Source organism: Macrotis lagotis, chromosome 4, assembly GCF_037893015.1.
Source record: "Macrotis lagotis isolate mMagLag1 chromosome 4, bilby.v1.9.chrom.fasta, whole genome shotgun sequence".
In the NCBI taxonomy this organism is placed as follows: domain Eukaryota; kingdom Metazoa; phylum Chordata; class Mammalia; order Peramelemorphia; family Peramelidae; genus Macrotis; species Macrotis lagotis.
The window spans coordinates 97,552,410-97,566,182 of record NC_133661.1 but is presented as its reverse complement, the minus strand read 5'-3'; the positions used below and the strand labels follow the sequence as shown (position 1 = coordinate 97,566,182).

General features: G+C 35.6%; 1 protein-coding gene across 1 annotated transcript in view; it reads left to right on the top strand.

Moving 5' to 3' along the window:
- Nucleotides 1–13,773, top strand: part of ATRNL1 (attractin like 1) — a 1,271,094-nt gene that overhangs the window by 1,125,168 nt on the left and 132,153 nt on the right. Inside the window, exon 28 of the mRNA XM_074233580.1 lies at nt 4,659–4,773. Within this exon, the coding sequence (XP_074089681.1) occupies nt 4,659–4,773 (115 nt within the window). The remainder of the gene's footprint in view (nt 1–4,658; nt 4,774–13,773) is intronic.

The following is a 13,773-nucleotide window of genomic DNA, read 5'->3' as shown; positions in this document are numbered from 1 at the left end:
TATAATTAACCACTACATATTAAAATTCATATTCACATCATTTAAGTATATTGCATTTTCCCAAATGTGGAGACTTAAAAATACTAGGCATTGACAAAAAAATAAAACCCACACCCCACTGGAATGAACTGAGCAAGTCCTTTGGAAAAGAAATTTATGCTTAGTACAAGGGTTACTAATTGTAAAACTATCATTGATTCTTTCTGGCACTGTTTAATACTGGTTGTTTTCTGCTCACCAGACCTGACAATTCCTCGAACTAGATGCTTGTTGCTAAGTGCTGTAGGCAAACCTGTTCCTTATCATTTTCAAAGGCAACCATGGAAAATGCATGATAAATTGCACATTTCAGTCAGCTGGTTATATTATTGTGAAAGGAACTTGATTCATGATTATAATATTTTTAACCCACAAACCTTGGGTAATGAGAATTTTTAGTTTCTCTCCATACTTTTCTGTTGCAAAATTAAATGATAAAAATTGGTTTCTGGTGTTAAAATTCTGTAAGTCAAATTAAATTTTTCTTTGAACCCCTGAATAACAGATATTCCTTACAATGGGAAGAGTCACAGTTAAAAACGTGGAGTTGAAACCAATGAGGTCAGAAGTAAATTTCAGGTGAAAAATGAGAAAGGTTATAGGAAATGCAAGGATCACTGGCCATAGTAGTCCTCAATCTACCTTGTCAGAATTCTTAAGTTCTCTATCCCATGCATTTATTTAAAATCCTTTATTCAATTTTTTTAAATATGAAATTAGGTTGAAAGGTTATATACTACTTGCTACATTGCTACTTGCTACTTGCTACATTGTTTTTCCAAATCCCCTAAAAGAAGGAGGAATTTTTATCAACTTTTTGTTGGTTTATAGCATTTATAATGTGCAGCTTTAATTTTAGCTAACAATATTTTTTATTTTTATTTATCTCTAATTGAAAATCCCATCCCACTTTTTTCCCCCAACCTAGGTTCACATGTATCACTTCCCTCCCCTCCCCTCTCCTCCCCTCTCCTCTCTCCTTCCCTTCCCTTTCCCCTTTTTCCCCTTTTCCCCCTTTCCCCCTTTCCCCTTTTTCCCCCTTTTTCCCCCCTTTCCCCCTTTTTCCCCTTTTCCCCCCCCCTTTCCCCTCCTTTCCTTTCCTTTCCTTTTGTTTTCCCTTCCCTTCCTTTTCCTTTTTTCCTTCAGGTCTCCACTTATAACTAAGCTAAGAATCATCTGTAAAGAGACTTAACTATGTCTCTTGTCTAGATTTCGGTAACAAAATATTCAGTCTCCAATGGGCACTCAAAGTACAACATAAGTATTAGCTATTCAAGCCTTTAGTTTACCCAACACAAAATATGCTTAAAAGATAAAAGCATCCTCAAAGCCCATGAACAATTCAGAATGTAAAATACTCAAATTAGATATTCTCAAAATGTAAAGACGTTAAGGGAATGCTGAATAAATATTTTTCAATCACCTGAGACCTGCCTCACTTGAGCAATTTCTGGCAACAGTAAAATTGGCAAGGACCACATCCCTTCTGTTCTCCTCCCTTCCCATTATACAACTGTATTTTTACAGTTGGAGAGTGGAAGGCAGGCTGGACTTGGGGGTTCAGAATCTGGTTTCATATCTGAATTCTTTAACTCTCCCCAGGTCACTTGTGACCCTGAAAAAAGTTACTTACCATTTTTTGTGCCTCAGTTCCTCTTTTGCAAAATGTAAATATTGGATTCTAAGGTCTCTAGGATCTTTTTGCCTCTAAATCTCAGATCCCTCTTTAATTGGCTCTTACCAAGATCCACTTCTAGGAGATCAATACTTAATTCAAACTAGGGAACTCTCAATTTCCTCCAAATGAAAACACTTGAACTTGCATTGAAAGTCCATTCTGAATTAATCTACACTACTCTCTGATCACACCTCAGAAGAAGGAAACAGAAAAATCAAAGATAGGAAAGATCTCAAGATTTATGAATTCCTCTAAGGAAAAAATGGACAAGCATAAGAAGCTCACCATATTCTTTTCTTTTTTATTATTTTATTTTTTCAATCCATATGCACATGTATATTTTTAAGTTACAAAATTTCCTTCCACTCTCCCTTCCCCGCCCCGTGGTAAAAAGTCAGGTTAGCATTGTACATACATATTTTGATAAACATGTTTACAGACTAGTAATTTTCAGTTTGAAGAGTTACGGTTAAGGGAAAGAGATACGTAAGAGATAATTTTCATAAAGTGTTCATCAGATTATGATGGGTTTTGTGTGTGTGTGTTGTGTTGTTTTGTTTTCCTTCCTCTGGATAGGTCATTTGTGGCTGTTCAGTCATTTTTACATTGTCTTACTCTTCATGACCCCATTTGGGATTTTCTTGGCAAAGATTAACTAAATGATTTGCCATTTGCTTTTCCAGCTCATTTTACAGATAAAAAAAAAAACCTAAGGCAAACAGAATTAAGTGACTTGCCCAGGGGTACACAGCTAGTAAGTGCCTGAGTTCATAGGGTTTCCTTATTTCAAGTCCATCTCTCTAACCATTGCAGCATGTAGCTGCCTATTAAGAATGTAGAATGTGTAAAACAAGCCACCAACCTCCCTTGGAATTTATACTTTAACACACACACACACACACACACACACACACACACACACACACACACACAGAATATCAATAGAATATAAAAGAATTATTGAAAAATGCAAGAAGAATTTTGATATTTATTTTTTTAAGCATTTATTAAGTGGCTCAGAGTTGTCAAAAATGTGTGATGTGTTTTGGGAAACAAAGAAAAAAAATAAATATTTCTGGCCCTAAAAGAACTAAACTTGAATAAATTATATTTTCACATTTATTTTAAATTACTTATATATTCAGTCTTAATAATATATCATTTCCTTTTATTTAGTTGACAGTTATATATAACTTTTCATGCAATTATAAAGTTTAATAGATTAGAAATATGATTCTAAACAATATGTTCCCTTTTTACTTCAGAATGTGACAAATATATCTTCGAAATACATATGCATACACATATATATTATAAAAGAAGAAATATAATTTTATTCTAATTTTGAACTAAATATTTAAAAAACTAAGCTACTGAAGATTAAACACTTCTTGTTCAGATTGTGAAAACATTTATCAATTTGCTTAATATAAAATAATCAAATGTAGTTACATACCGCATAATATTTTCTCAGAAAATTTTTTATGTCCTGCAATTCTAGTTGTCACTGGCCTTTATCTTGAAAACTCCAAAACTGTGTCTGCATAATGATAATTTTTAAAACCTGAGATTTATGCTGCTATAAAGGAACAACCTTTTATAACCACATAAAACTATTGTCACCAAAAATTTCAGTCTAAATTTTACATGAAGAAAGACATATTTTATTTTTAATACCTCCTTTGTTAAACTTTCTGGAAACTGCAGTCATCTAACTGATATAGGTGAATAACCCTGTGTAGTGAAGTTACTTCTGACCAGGTCAGTTGGCATCAATGAAGAAACCTAAACAAGTCATTAATCCCAATAATTAAAGCAAAATCACTTTCTTCTTGTGCCTAATTTTGTCTTTATCCAAAGATGTAGCTTTGATATTTCTCCCTAGGGTAATTCATGCAGAGTGACTTGAATAGTTTTACCTCAATCACCATTTCTAAGCTAAAATTATACCCTCACAGCATGGAAGGTGGTATTGTATTTAACCCATGATTCCTTTGGTATTTCAATGGGAAGACATCCATGCAATCCCCTTGATTCCAGCAGGCATATTCTTAATATAATGTATTTGGGGAGTTATTAAATATGTATGTCACTGAATAAATTGCCATAAAAACCTGCCAACAGAGTCCTTTAGACTTGTGATCATTTAATTAGATAAGAAGTGTTGTTTAGTATGTCACTGGCTAAAAAAGAGAATGGAGAGAAATTATCTTATTTTGCACCAATTTGTAGCTCAGCTAAATACACATAGCGTACAGTGAAATGAATTTAACAAATATTTATTTATTACCTACTGTGTATATGACACCATTCTAGCACTTAGAATGCAAAGAAGTTGAAGACAGAACCCTATGTCTAAAGAGTCCAACTGAGAGACAGGTCAAACATATATGAAAAGTTCTGCAGTCTTACAAAGATTAAAAGAATAATCATGAACCACATTTATGTAATACTTTAAATTTTGACAAATACTTTGCACATATTATATAAACGATGCAGAGACATCCAGGTTTCTGAGTAGAGAGGGTGCTGGAGTAGAAATATAAAGATCAACTACCATTCCTGGCTTTCTTGCTATGTAATCCTGTGCAAATCTTTCTCTCAGTATCAGTTTCCTCAACCCCAAAGTGTTGTTGAGACAGTCAAACAAGATAACATAAATAAAATGCTTTGCAAATGATAAAGCACTATATATATAAAGCACTAGTCAATTGATGATGTTGACAAGATGGTGCCATCATGGATACTTTCATTAGGGTGCCAGGAAAAAAAATGAGAGAGAAGTCAAATGACATATCCAGGGTCAAAGGCAGGGTTCAAACCCAGGTCCCTGGCTTCAAGTCCCACATCTTTGTTACTATATTATGCTGTCATAATAAAATAATATACATGTATATTTTAATGCAATGATATCTGCTTAAAATAGATCTTTTTTCCCCAGGGTGCACCCAAACCAATCGCCATAGAACCATGTGCAGGAAACAAAGCAGCAGTTCTGACTGTCTTTCTCTGTCTCCCGAGAGGACCGTCAGGTGTCCCACCCCCTGGTCAATCAGGTAAGATGGACATTGATATGTTCAAAGTAACCAGATATGGAATAACATGGGGACGCTGCTTCATCCAATGTAATTTCTCCTTAGCCTCCAAACTAGCAGGATGTTCTTTTTTTGCTCTGTTGAATATTGGGTGTTAAAAAGGCTTGGATACCTTTTGAATCTAGACTAGAAAACCCCTTGACATGGAAGAGAAGGAACAGAAATGTCCCAGAGTAGCTCAGAAGCTGAAGTTTGTCACCTAGACCTTCTCAATCAGAACAGTCATTTATATATTTGTATTTTGGCTTGTACTAACAGAAAAAGCTAATAAAAGTCAACACCTCGATGTCCTTGGGTGGTCAATACTGGGATGGAGTTCTGGTGTGGAGCATGTCCTCTATTTGTATTTGTAGGCCTTTGTTAGTGTTGACTACATTAGATGGGCTTCAATCAAAGGGCAAGCACATGGGGCAGCTAGGTGGCACAGTGGATAAAGCACCAGCCCTGAAGTCAGGAGTACCTGAGTTCAAATCCGGTCCCAAACACTTAATAATTACCTAGCTGTGTGGCCTTGGGCAAGCCACTTAACCCCATTTGCCTTGTAAAAAAAAGGGGGGGGAAAGCGCAGTATGTCTTTGTTTTATATCCTGAAATATATCTATTCCTTTCTTTTTCTTCTTCTATTTCCTGATTACTCTCACTAGCCAACTTTAATGAAATGCATGCGTTTTGAGGGCAAGGACTTTTTAAAATCAATTTTCTTTACCCTTCAATTTCTAAGCATAAAATAGAGTGCTATGTTCCAGGAAGGTTTTCAATAAAGGTAATTGATGGTGATCTCATCACCCTGCCTGCACCTCCTTCCCTTATTAGGGTTTTACTCTGTGTTTTATTTTGTTTTGAACTTCTTCCCACATTTCCCTATTTATATGCTCTAGATATTACTACCATAAAAACATGAAAATATGAAACCTCAAAAAAATTAAAATGTTGAATAAGGATAATTTTATCAAAGCAGGGACTTAACAGAATCATAACAAAGAACTGTGAACATAGTGCATTCACAGTCCTTGCTGGTATTTTTTTTACAGATACTTGTATACCCAAAGACCTTGTAGATGGTGGTCCAAAAGAGATATATATATATATATATATATATATATATTTGCTTTTCATCTGAATGAGTCCCCTACTATTCTATTTTCAGCACCTTTTTTGTAAAACTGGGCACAGTATCCAAAGTGATTTTTGCCCTGGTCAGATAAGATAGATAATAGTAGATACTGTGCTCAGCTAATGGAAATGCTGTTTTAAAACTGGGATAGGATCCAACGCAAACACTTCCATTAATGAAAACAGGTCTGTGTTATATGCATCCAGGTTCTTCTAGACCCCTGACAATACAGTCCAATGCTGTAAAGAGGGAAGACAATTGCCAATATTCTGTCTCCTTCACCTTTAAAATTCTGACAGATGAAAATGAGCAGAATAACAATGTGGTTATTTGACTGCTTCACATTTTACATGCCTTATTAACTGGTTAATTCTACCTCTCTTTAGGTAATGTATTATTAGGCTAAAGTAACATTTGGGAGAAGGTACACTAACCAATATCATTTAAATGTACATTAGCTTCTGAAGAAGACTTCTTCCAGAATGACAATTGTTGGCTGTATAATGCTGATCATGGACTTGAAGCTATCAGACACCTTAAAGGCCATCTAGATCAACCATCCAGTTGAAGAAACTTGAGGTATAGAGAGGTTTAGGAGCTTGCTTAAGGTCACAAGGTCATAAGTAGCAGAAGGAGAATTGGAACTAGATTCCTCTGACTCCAAACCCATCATTCTTTTCATTGTTATCACATTAACTCTTATTTAAGTTATCATTAAAACATTTGAAAGGAAAAAAAGATCTAGATATTTCCTTGTGCCATATTTGACCCTGCATTGTCAGAAATACAAAAGTAACAGAATTATTCATACATACATATATATATATATGCATATATGTACAGATATATAAATCCCATATCCCTTCTAGTCACTTGTCCACCAACCTAGTTTACCACCTTCACCCCACTATTGCAGGAGACTTTTAATCATACTCCAAGATTCTGGTCCTTCCTCTTTCCAATTCATCTTCCATATAGCTGAAAAATCAGCTTCCTAAAGCACAAATCTGATCATATCACTTTTCTGTTCAATATGTTTCAGTGATTCCCTCTTGTTTCTGAAATTAAAGTACAGACCCTTCATCCTGTTTCTTCAAGACCTTCACAAGTGAGCCCCTGACTCTCTTTTCCTGGACTGCTTACACATAATTCACCCTTATCCAATCCACATTCCAATCAGACCATTCTGCTTTTTGTTCTCTTCATGAGTCATGATTTTCTTCCACAATATACCCTAGGCCACTAAGATACTTACTTCATCCTCATCTCTTACTCTTAGGACCCTTGGCTTCCTTGAAAGTTCAACTCATTAACCAAATCCTATGGGAAATCGATTAGGTTAAAACTATTTTTAATGAGGCAAAGTTTAAGATGTATTTTATATGGACAGGAAAATTCTCCAGCTCTCTAAATCTTCCATTTCTTCTTTAGAAATCTAGTGATATCCTAAAGAGAACATTACTAATGTATTTTTTAAACAAATAGAATAATTGCATGTTTGATAGAACTAGATGATTATTTTCCCTTTCATATAAATATTTGGGTTTGAATAGGCACTGTAAATGAAGACTTCAATAAAGCCTGATCCAAGGTTTGTGAAAGAAAATGAACTTGGTTAACTACAAAATAATAATCACTTTTAGATAAAATATATTAAGAAGAACCTGACTCCTGATGTTATTTTGGGAAATCATTGCAATATTCTTTGCATAAAATGAGGAGATTGGACCAGTTGACTTGGGAGATCCTTTCTATCTCAAGTTCAGTGATCTCCTGATCCTAAGATTATGAGGTATTTTGCCTTATGCCTTTGTAAGAACCTACCTCAAGCATAATACAGTATGCACTCAACATGTTAATTAATGACTACCATTTTTTAAATGATCTTAATAAAAGTTTTTTTAAGATCTTAATAAAAGAAACAAAGATGTTTAGCTTCCTCATCTAATTCATTGCACAAATGATCACATTTGGTTCAAATATCATTTTAAGACTTGAATGTCTATAAATATATTAATGTCCTAAATTATTGAATGGTCAGTAGATCAATCATTGCTATCAAATAAAGTTTAGGTCATGAATGGGCCTCAATGTCTTCAATGCAGAAAGAATGCCATATGAGTCAACTAGATGGTACAGTGGATAGAGCACTTGCCCTGGAGTCAGAAGGACCTATGTTCAAATTGAGCCTCAGTATAACTGTGCTAACCTAGCTACTAGATGGTGCAGTGGATAGTTCCCTGGCTTTGGAGTCAAAGGATGGGAGTTTGAATCTGGCCTCAGACACTTGCCTCTCTGTAGCTATGTGACCTTGAACAATTCACTTAACTTGATTGCATCACATCCAGGGCCATCTCCAGTCCTCCTGGTCACTGGATCCAGATGACTCTGGAGGAGAAAGTGAGGCTGGTGTCTTAGCACAGCATCACCTCATTGAAATCTAATTCACCTGCTTGTCATGGCATCACTTCCCTGATGTCATGGTCTTCTTGGAGAATGAAAGACAAACATTATAAAGTATGACTCTTGGCAAATCACTTAACTCACCTTGTTCCAAAAAGAAAATGCCATTCTATAGTATGATGTCATTGTTATTTAGACTGCATTATTTCTAAAGGGAGAGGAGAATTTATTTGTATATAACTGTTGACTCACTTAGAATTTACAGCCTCTCAGTTGAAAATAAGATGATTTCAGTAAAATACAGTTTATAATTACCCTTAAATAAGCAAGGAAATACTTTTTGTATTTTTTTATACTTTTATTCCCCACTCCCCCTTCTTAAATATTACAACATGGTAGATCTTCTCCTTCTTCAATGTCTTGAGCTAAAAGTATAAAAGTTGGGACTGGAAAAGGCCAGAAATGTACTTCATAGATCAAATTGCTTTGCTCTATGTTACTGCATTCCAGTGATAGCATAAAAATAATGCAAAACACATGGCTATCTTTTTGACTTTTTTAAAAAAATAAGAGTGACATAGGCTCATTTAACTTGTTCTATTTAAGATTTTTCCTCCCACCTAAAGACATTTCAACCATATCACTCTATTTATTATCTCAGTTTTGGTCAGCCTTTTCATTTTTATTCTTCTCAAAAGTCTTTTCAGTGACTTTCCCTTCAAAATCCAAAGGAAAACTGGAGTAGTGGCTTGATCAGTTCACCTATGAGGTGGTATAACTGTAAGTTGTATTTTTTCATAATCTATTTAGGTATTTTGCAACTGCTATTAATCTCAGAGCAAAGGAAAAAAATATTAGGCCAGCTTTTTGGCATACCTGGAGCTCATTCATTCAACTCATCCCCATCATACTGCATTGCCTGCTGTTTTGCTCCTACTGTTCCTAGAAGTAAACACAGCCAATGGTACCAAACCCTCTCCATTTATGTGTTGGATTGATGCTGTAGGCATCTGTTCACTTTCCTCTCTGACCTGAACTTGGATTAAAGAATGACATTCCCATGGAAAAGGTAGCACTTTAACTAGCTTGGTAGTGCAGCATAAAACAACAAGAATGTCTCCAGTCCTCCCGGATATCAAGATCCCAGGGCACTCTAGAGTACCATTAAGATGAAATGTGGACTAAAATAAATAGAGTTCTTTTCAAACATAAATAAAACAACATTAAGCATTACTGTTGCTCTAGGAGTAAAGAATATGCATTTTGATACTTGGGTATTTTTCATGGTAATTAAATGTGGAAGAGATTAATTTTGCCATCTAAGGTGAAAAAGTAAATAGCCAGAATATGCCATACCAAAAAAAATGTATTTTGTGGTTTCATTTAAGTGGGAATTATTTTTTTTTTGGCCAGAACTCTCAGATGCTATATAATGCTATTATTAAATCTAAGTTTTTCAAATTCCTTACTTTGATTAATACAATGTTAGTTTAGGTAGAGAATTTTTCCCCCCAAGTCCATTTTGACCTTCCTATCTGTCAACAATTTTCTTATCCTGGATGCTATATCATTAAAGGCTTCTTGACATTACTCTCTCCCAGATTGCCTACTACTTTTACTGTTCCTTCTCAGTTTCATTTGTTGGTTGCTTAGTCTTTGATACCATCAGTCATGAGGGTTTATGGAAAATCATGCCAACATGTGGTTGCTCAAAGAAGTTCATCAGTATCGTATGTCTTTTTCATGATGGCGTGCTTGCCTGGGTTCTGGATAGTGGGCAATGCTCTTGTGATTTCCCAGTCACCAGTGGAGTGAAGCAAGAATGTGTCCTTGTGTCCATGCTGTTTAGCATGATGTTTTCAGTCATGTTATCAAATGCCTTCACTGAAGATGAACATAGCCTCAAGGTCAGCTACAGCACTGATGGTAAATTCAACTTGAGAAGGCTACAAGCCAAGACCAAAGTGGAGGACTGTTGGTGCAGGATCTTCTGTTTGCAGATGATTGTGCACTCAATGCAGCCTCTGAAGCTGAGATGCAACAAAGTATGGATCCATTCTCTGCTGCTTGTGCTAATAATTAACACCAAAAAAGTACAGGTGCTCCATCAGCCAGCACCACACCATTCATGTGTGGAACCATTGATTACAACAAATGGAGAAGTTTTGAGTACTTTGGACAAGTTCACTTATCTTGGCAGTATCCTTTTCCAGGGAGGTAAGATTGACAATGAGGTTGGTGCATGCATTGTCAGAGCTAGTTCAGTATTTGGGAGGCTCTGAAAGAAAGTGTGGGAGAGAAGAGGTATTAGACTGAAGGTCTACAGAGCCGTTGTGCTGGCCTCATTGCTATAGGCCTATGAAACCCAGATAGTCCACCAGCACTATGTCAGAAGACTGAATCACTTCCATTTAAATTGTCTTAGGAAGATTCTGAAGATCACCTGCCAGAAGATACCAGACACTGAGGTCCTTTCTAAGCTAAACTGCCAAGTTGTCAAATGATACCTCATAAAGGACAACTACAATGTACTGGCTACAATTGTTAGAATGTCAAACATACAATTACCAAAAAAACTCTTTTATGGAGAACTCACACAGGGCAAGAGCTCACAAGGAGGTCAGAAGAAGCGACACCAAGGCACCCTGAAGGGTTCTGTTAAGAACTCTGGAACTAATTGTATAGCATGGGAGACATTGGAACAGGACCACCCAGCATAGCATGCCCTTATCAGTTAGGGTGCTGTGCTCTATGAGGAAGGCAGAGTGGAAGCAGCTCAAAGGAACTATGACATTTGTAAGTTTAGAATACCCACCCTAGATGTTCACATGAACTATTTGTGCCCATCCTGAAGTGGAGTATTCTGATCTCCTATTGGTCAGAACTACTGTACTCATCTCTAACATAGTGATGTCATTTTGATCTTCTTCAATAAGGAAGGACAAGAACCAAACAACTATGCCTCCTGTCAGTATTCTCAGATATTTTTCCCAAGCTCTCTTCTTCCCTTAAACCCTATCTCTTAGTACACCCATCAGTTTCTTAGGGCATATGTGCCATGCCTCCACAGAGGACTCTCAGGACCAGGTCAGTCTCTCCTCTGAGCTTCAGGTACACCACTCATATTAACTATTAGTCATTTCAAACTCATTAGTTCTAGAGATATTTTAAATTTAACTTCTCCAACTAAACTCATTATTTTCACTCTTATAAACTTCCCTGTCTATTAAAAACAATACCATCCTTCCACTGTCCCAGATTTGTAAATCCAGGACTCTTCTTGAGTACCACCTTTGTTCAGGCCCTCCTCAATCCTTGCCTAGATTATTGCAAGCCTCTAATCATTTTAGGCCATCCTTCATATTTCTGAGGAATCAATTTTCATTAAGAGCAAAATTGATCATGTGATTCTCTTACTCAACTAATACCAGTGACTTCTTATTGACACTAGGATAAAATATAAATTCCTCTGTTTAACTTTTTTAGTCCTACACAGCCTGGCCCCAAATTATCTTTCTAGCCTTACTGGGCAATTACTACCTTTCCCTCTTTCCACAATCCAGGCACTTGGGACTCTTTTTTTCACATACAACATCTGCTTTCTATCACTCTACCTTTGGATTGACTTTGAATTGGAGAGCTAACCTCTCTCTTCTTTTTAGATAAATTTTAAGCAAATGACCAAGTTGGATTGGTCTGGGACCTATTGTTGGCCAATCAATAACAAAAGGAAGGAAGACAGGAAGGCAGAAAGGCAGGAAGGCAGCCAGGAAAGATAAGGAAAGATGTGGAAGGAAGAGAGAGAGGGAGAGAAGAATGGAGGGAGAGAGGGAGGGAAAGAAAGCTAAGAATGCCAGAGTACTTTATACTTGATTTAGAAGGTCTTAAGAAGACACTGGAGTTTATTTTTAAAAAAAGGGATGATGGGGAATCTGGGTGGTACATTGTATAGAAGACTAGCCCTGGAGTCAAGAGGACCTGAGTTCAAATTTGGCTTTAGATATTTAATAATTGCCTGGTTGTGTGACTTTGGGTCACTTAACCCTATTGCCTTAAATAAATAAAATGTAAAAGAAAAAAGAATGATATTATAAATTCCTTGACTTGGGAAAAATCAATCTTAGCTTCTGAATGAGGGATCAAGTTAACTGAACAGACCTGAGGTAAGGAAGAGAGTTAAAAGGCTATTACAGTAGTCAAAAAAAAGAAGTGATGAGCACCTGAACTGAAGGAATAGCCTTGTAGAGATGAGGGAGGTATATGAGGTTTTAAACAGACAAAAATGATAAGATTTGGCAGTGAGTTAGATATATGGAATAAGGAAGAATAGAGTCAAGGAACATGGCAAGGGTTTGAAAATTCACACAAGCAAGCAAAATTGGCCTCCTTGTTACTGATCACATATAACTCTATAGTTGTGCTTTTGAAGTGACCATCTTCAAGCCTAAAATCTACTCCCTCCTCAAAACATTTTAAAATGTCTAGTTTCCTTCAAAGTTCAGTCAAAGTATCAGCTAGATGAAGTCTTTCTTGATCTTCCTAACTGTTATTACAACACACCGTTCCCCAATTGCTTTATATTTATTTTGAGCACATTTTTATATGGTAATATATGTACATGCTGTCTCCCCTAATTAAATGTAAGCTCTTTATGGATCAAGGACTGCCAAAGCTTTAATATACTTGGTGTCTGAAACATGGTGGGCCTTTTAAATGCTTGCTGATTGATTTAATTTCCATTGAAATAACCATGTTGGAAGATTTAAAATTTAATTTAATGGGTAATGGGGAGTCACTAAAAGATTTGGGGATAGAATCAACAAAATTCAAGAAAAATTCTATGGAAAAAAAGGGAAAAACTAAAAGAAGACTCAGATTTTAGCTTGGAGTGACTAAGAGAATAGTGGTACCAATAATAGAATTTGAAAGAGCAGGGTATACTAACAAATATGTTTTCCTTTGTTCTCCTTTTTCTATATTTAATACAGATTATATATTTAATATTTAATAGAGATTATCACCATTATTTTGGACTTGAATAAAATGATTAAGATCACAATTTATCTTGAAAGAGTTATGCTTTAATCTCTTTGTTGGAAACATAGAGACAGACTCAGCAATATTTTTAAAGAAGTCATTCTCCAGTTTTGGGATCTCATTAACCCCTTTTCACTGTGAAATATTATTGAGGACCCAAGGGAAATTTTGTTTATGTGGTTTATATCTATCAATATTTTTCCATGTTAGAAATTAAAATATAATTTTTAAAAATATTTATGAATTCATTTTACATAACAGTGAAATGAATGAAAAGCCTAAGAGACAGAGTTTCTGGGTAATTAATAATCAATTTATTAATTAGGCTAACAAAGAATCAATAAATTACTGGTCTGTAGTTTCTCTTAGAAAACAAAGGCAAAATATAGAGATCATGAAATGCTTAA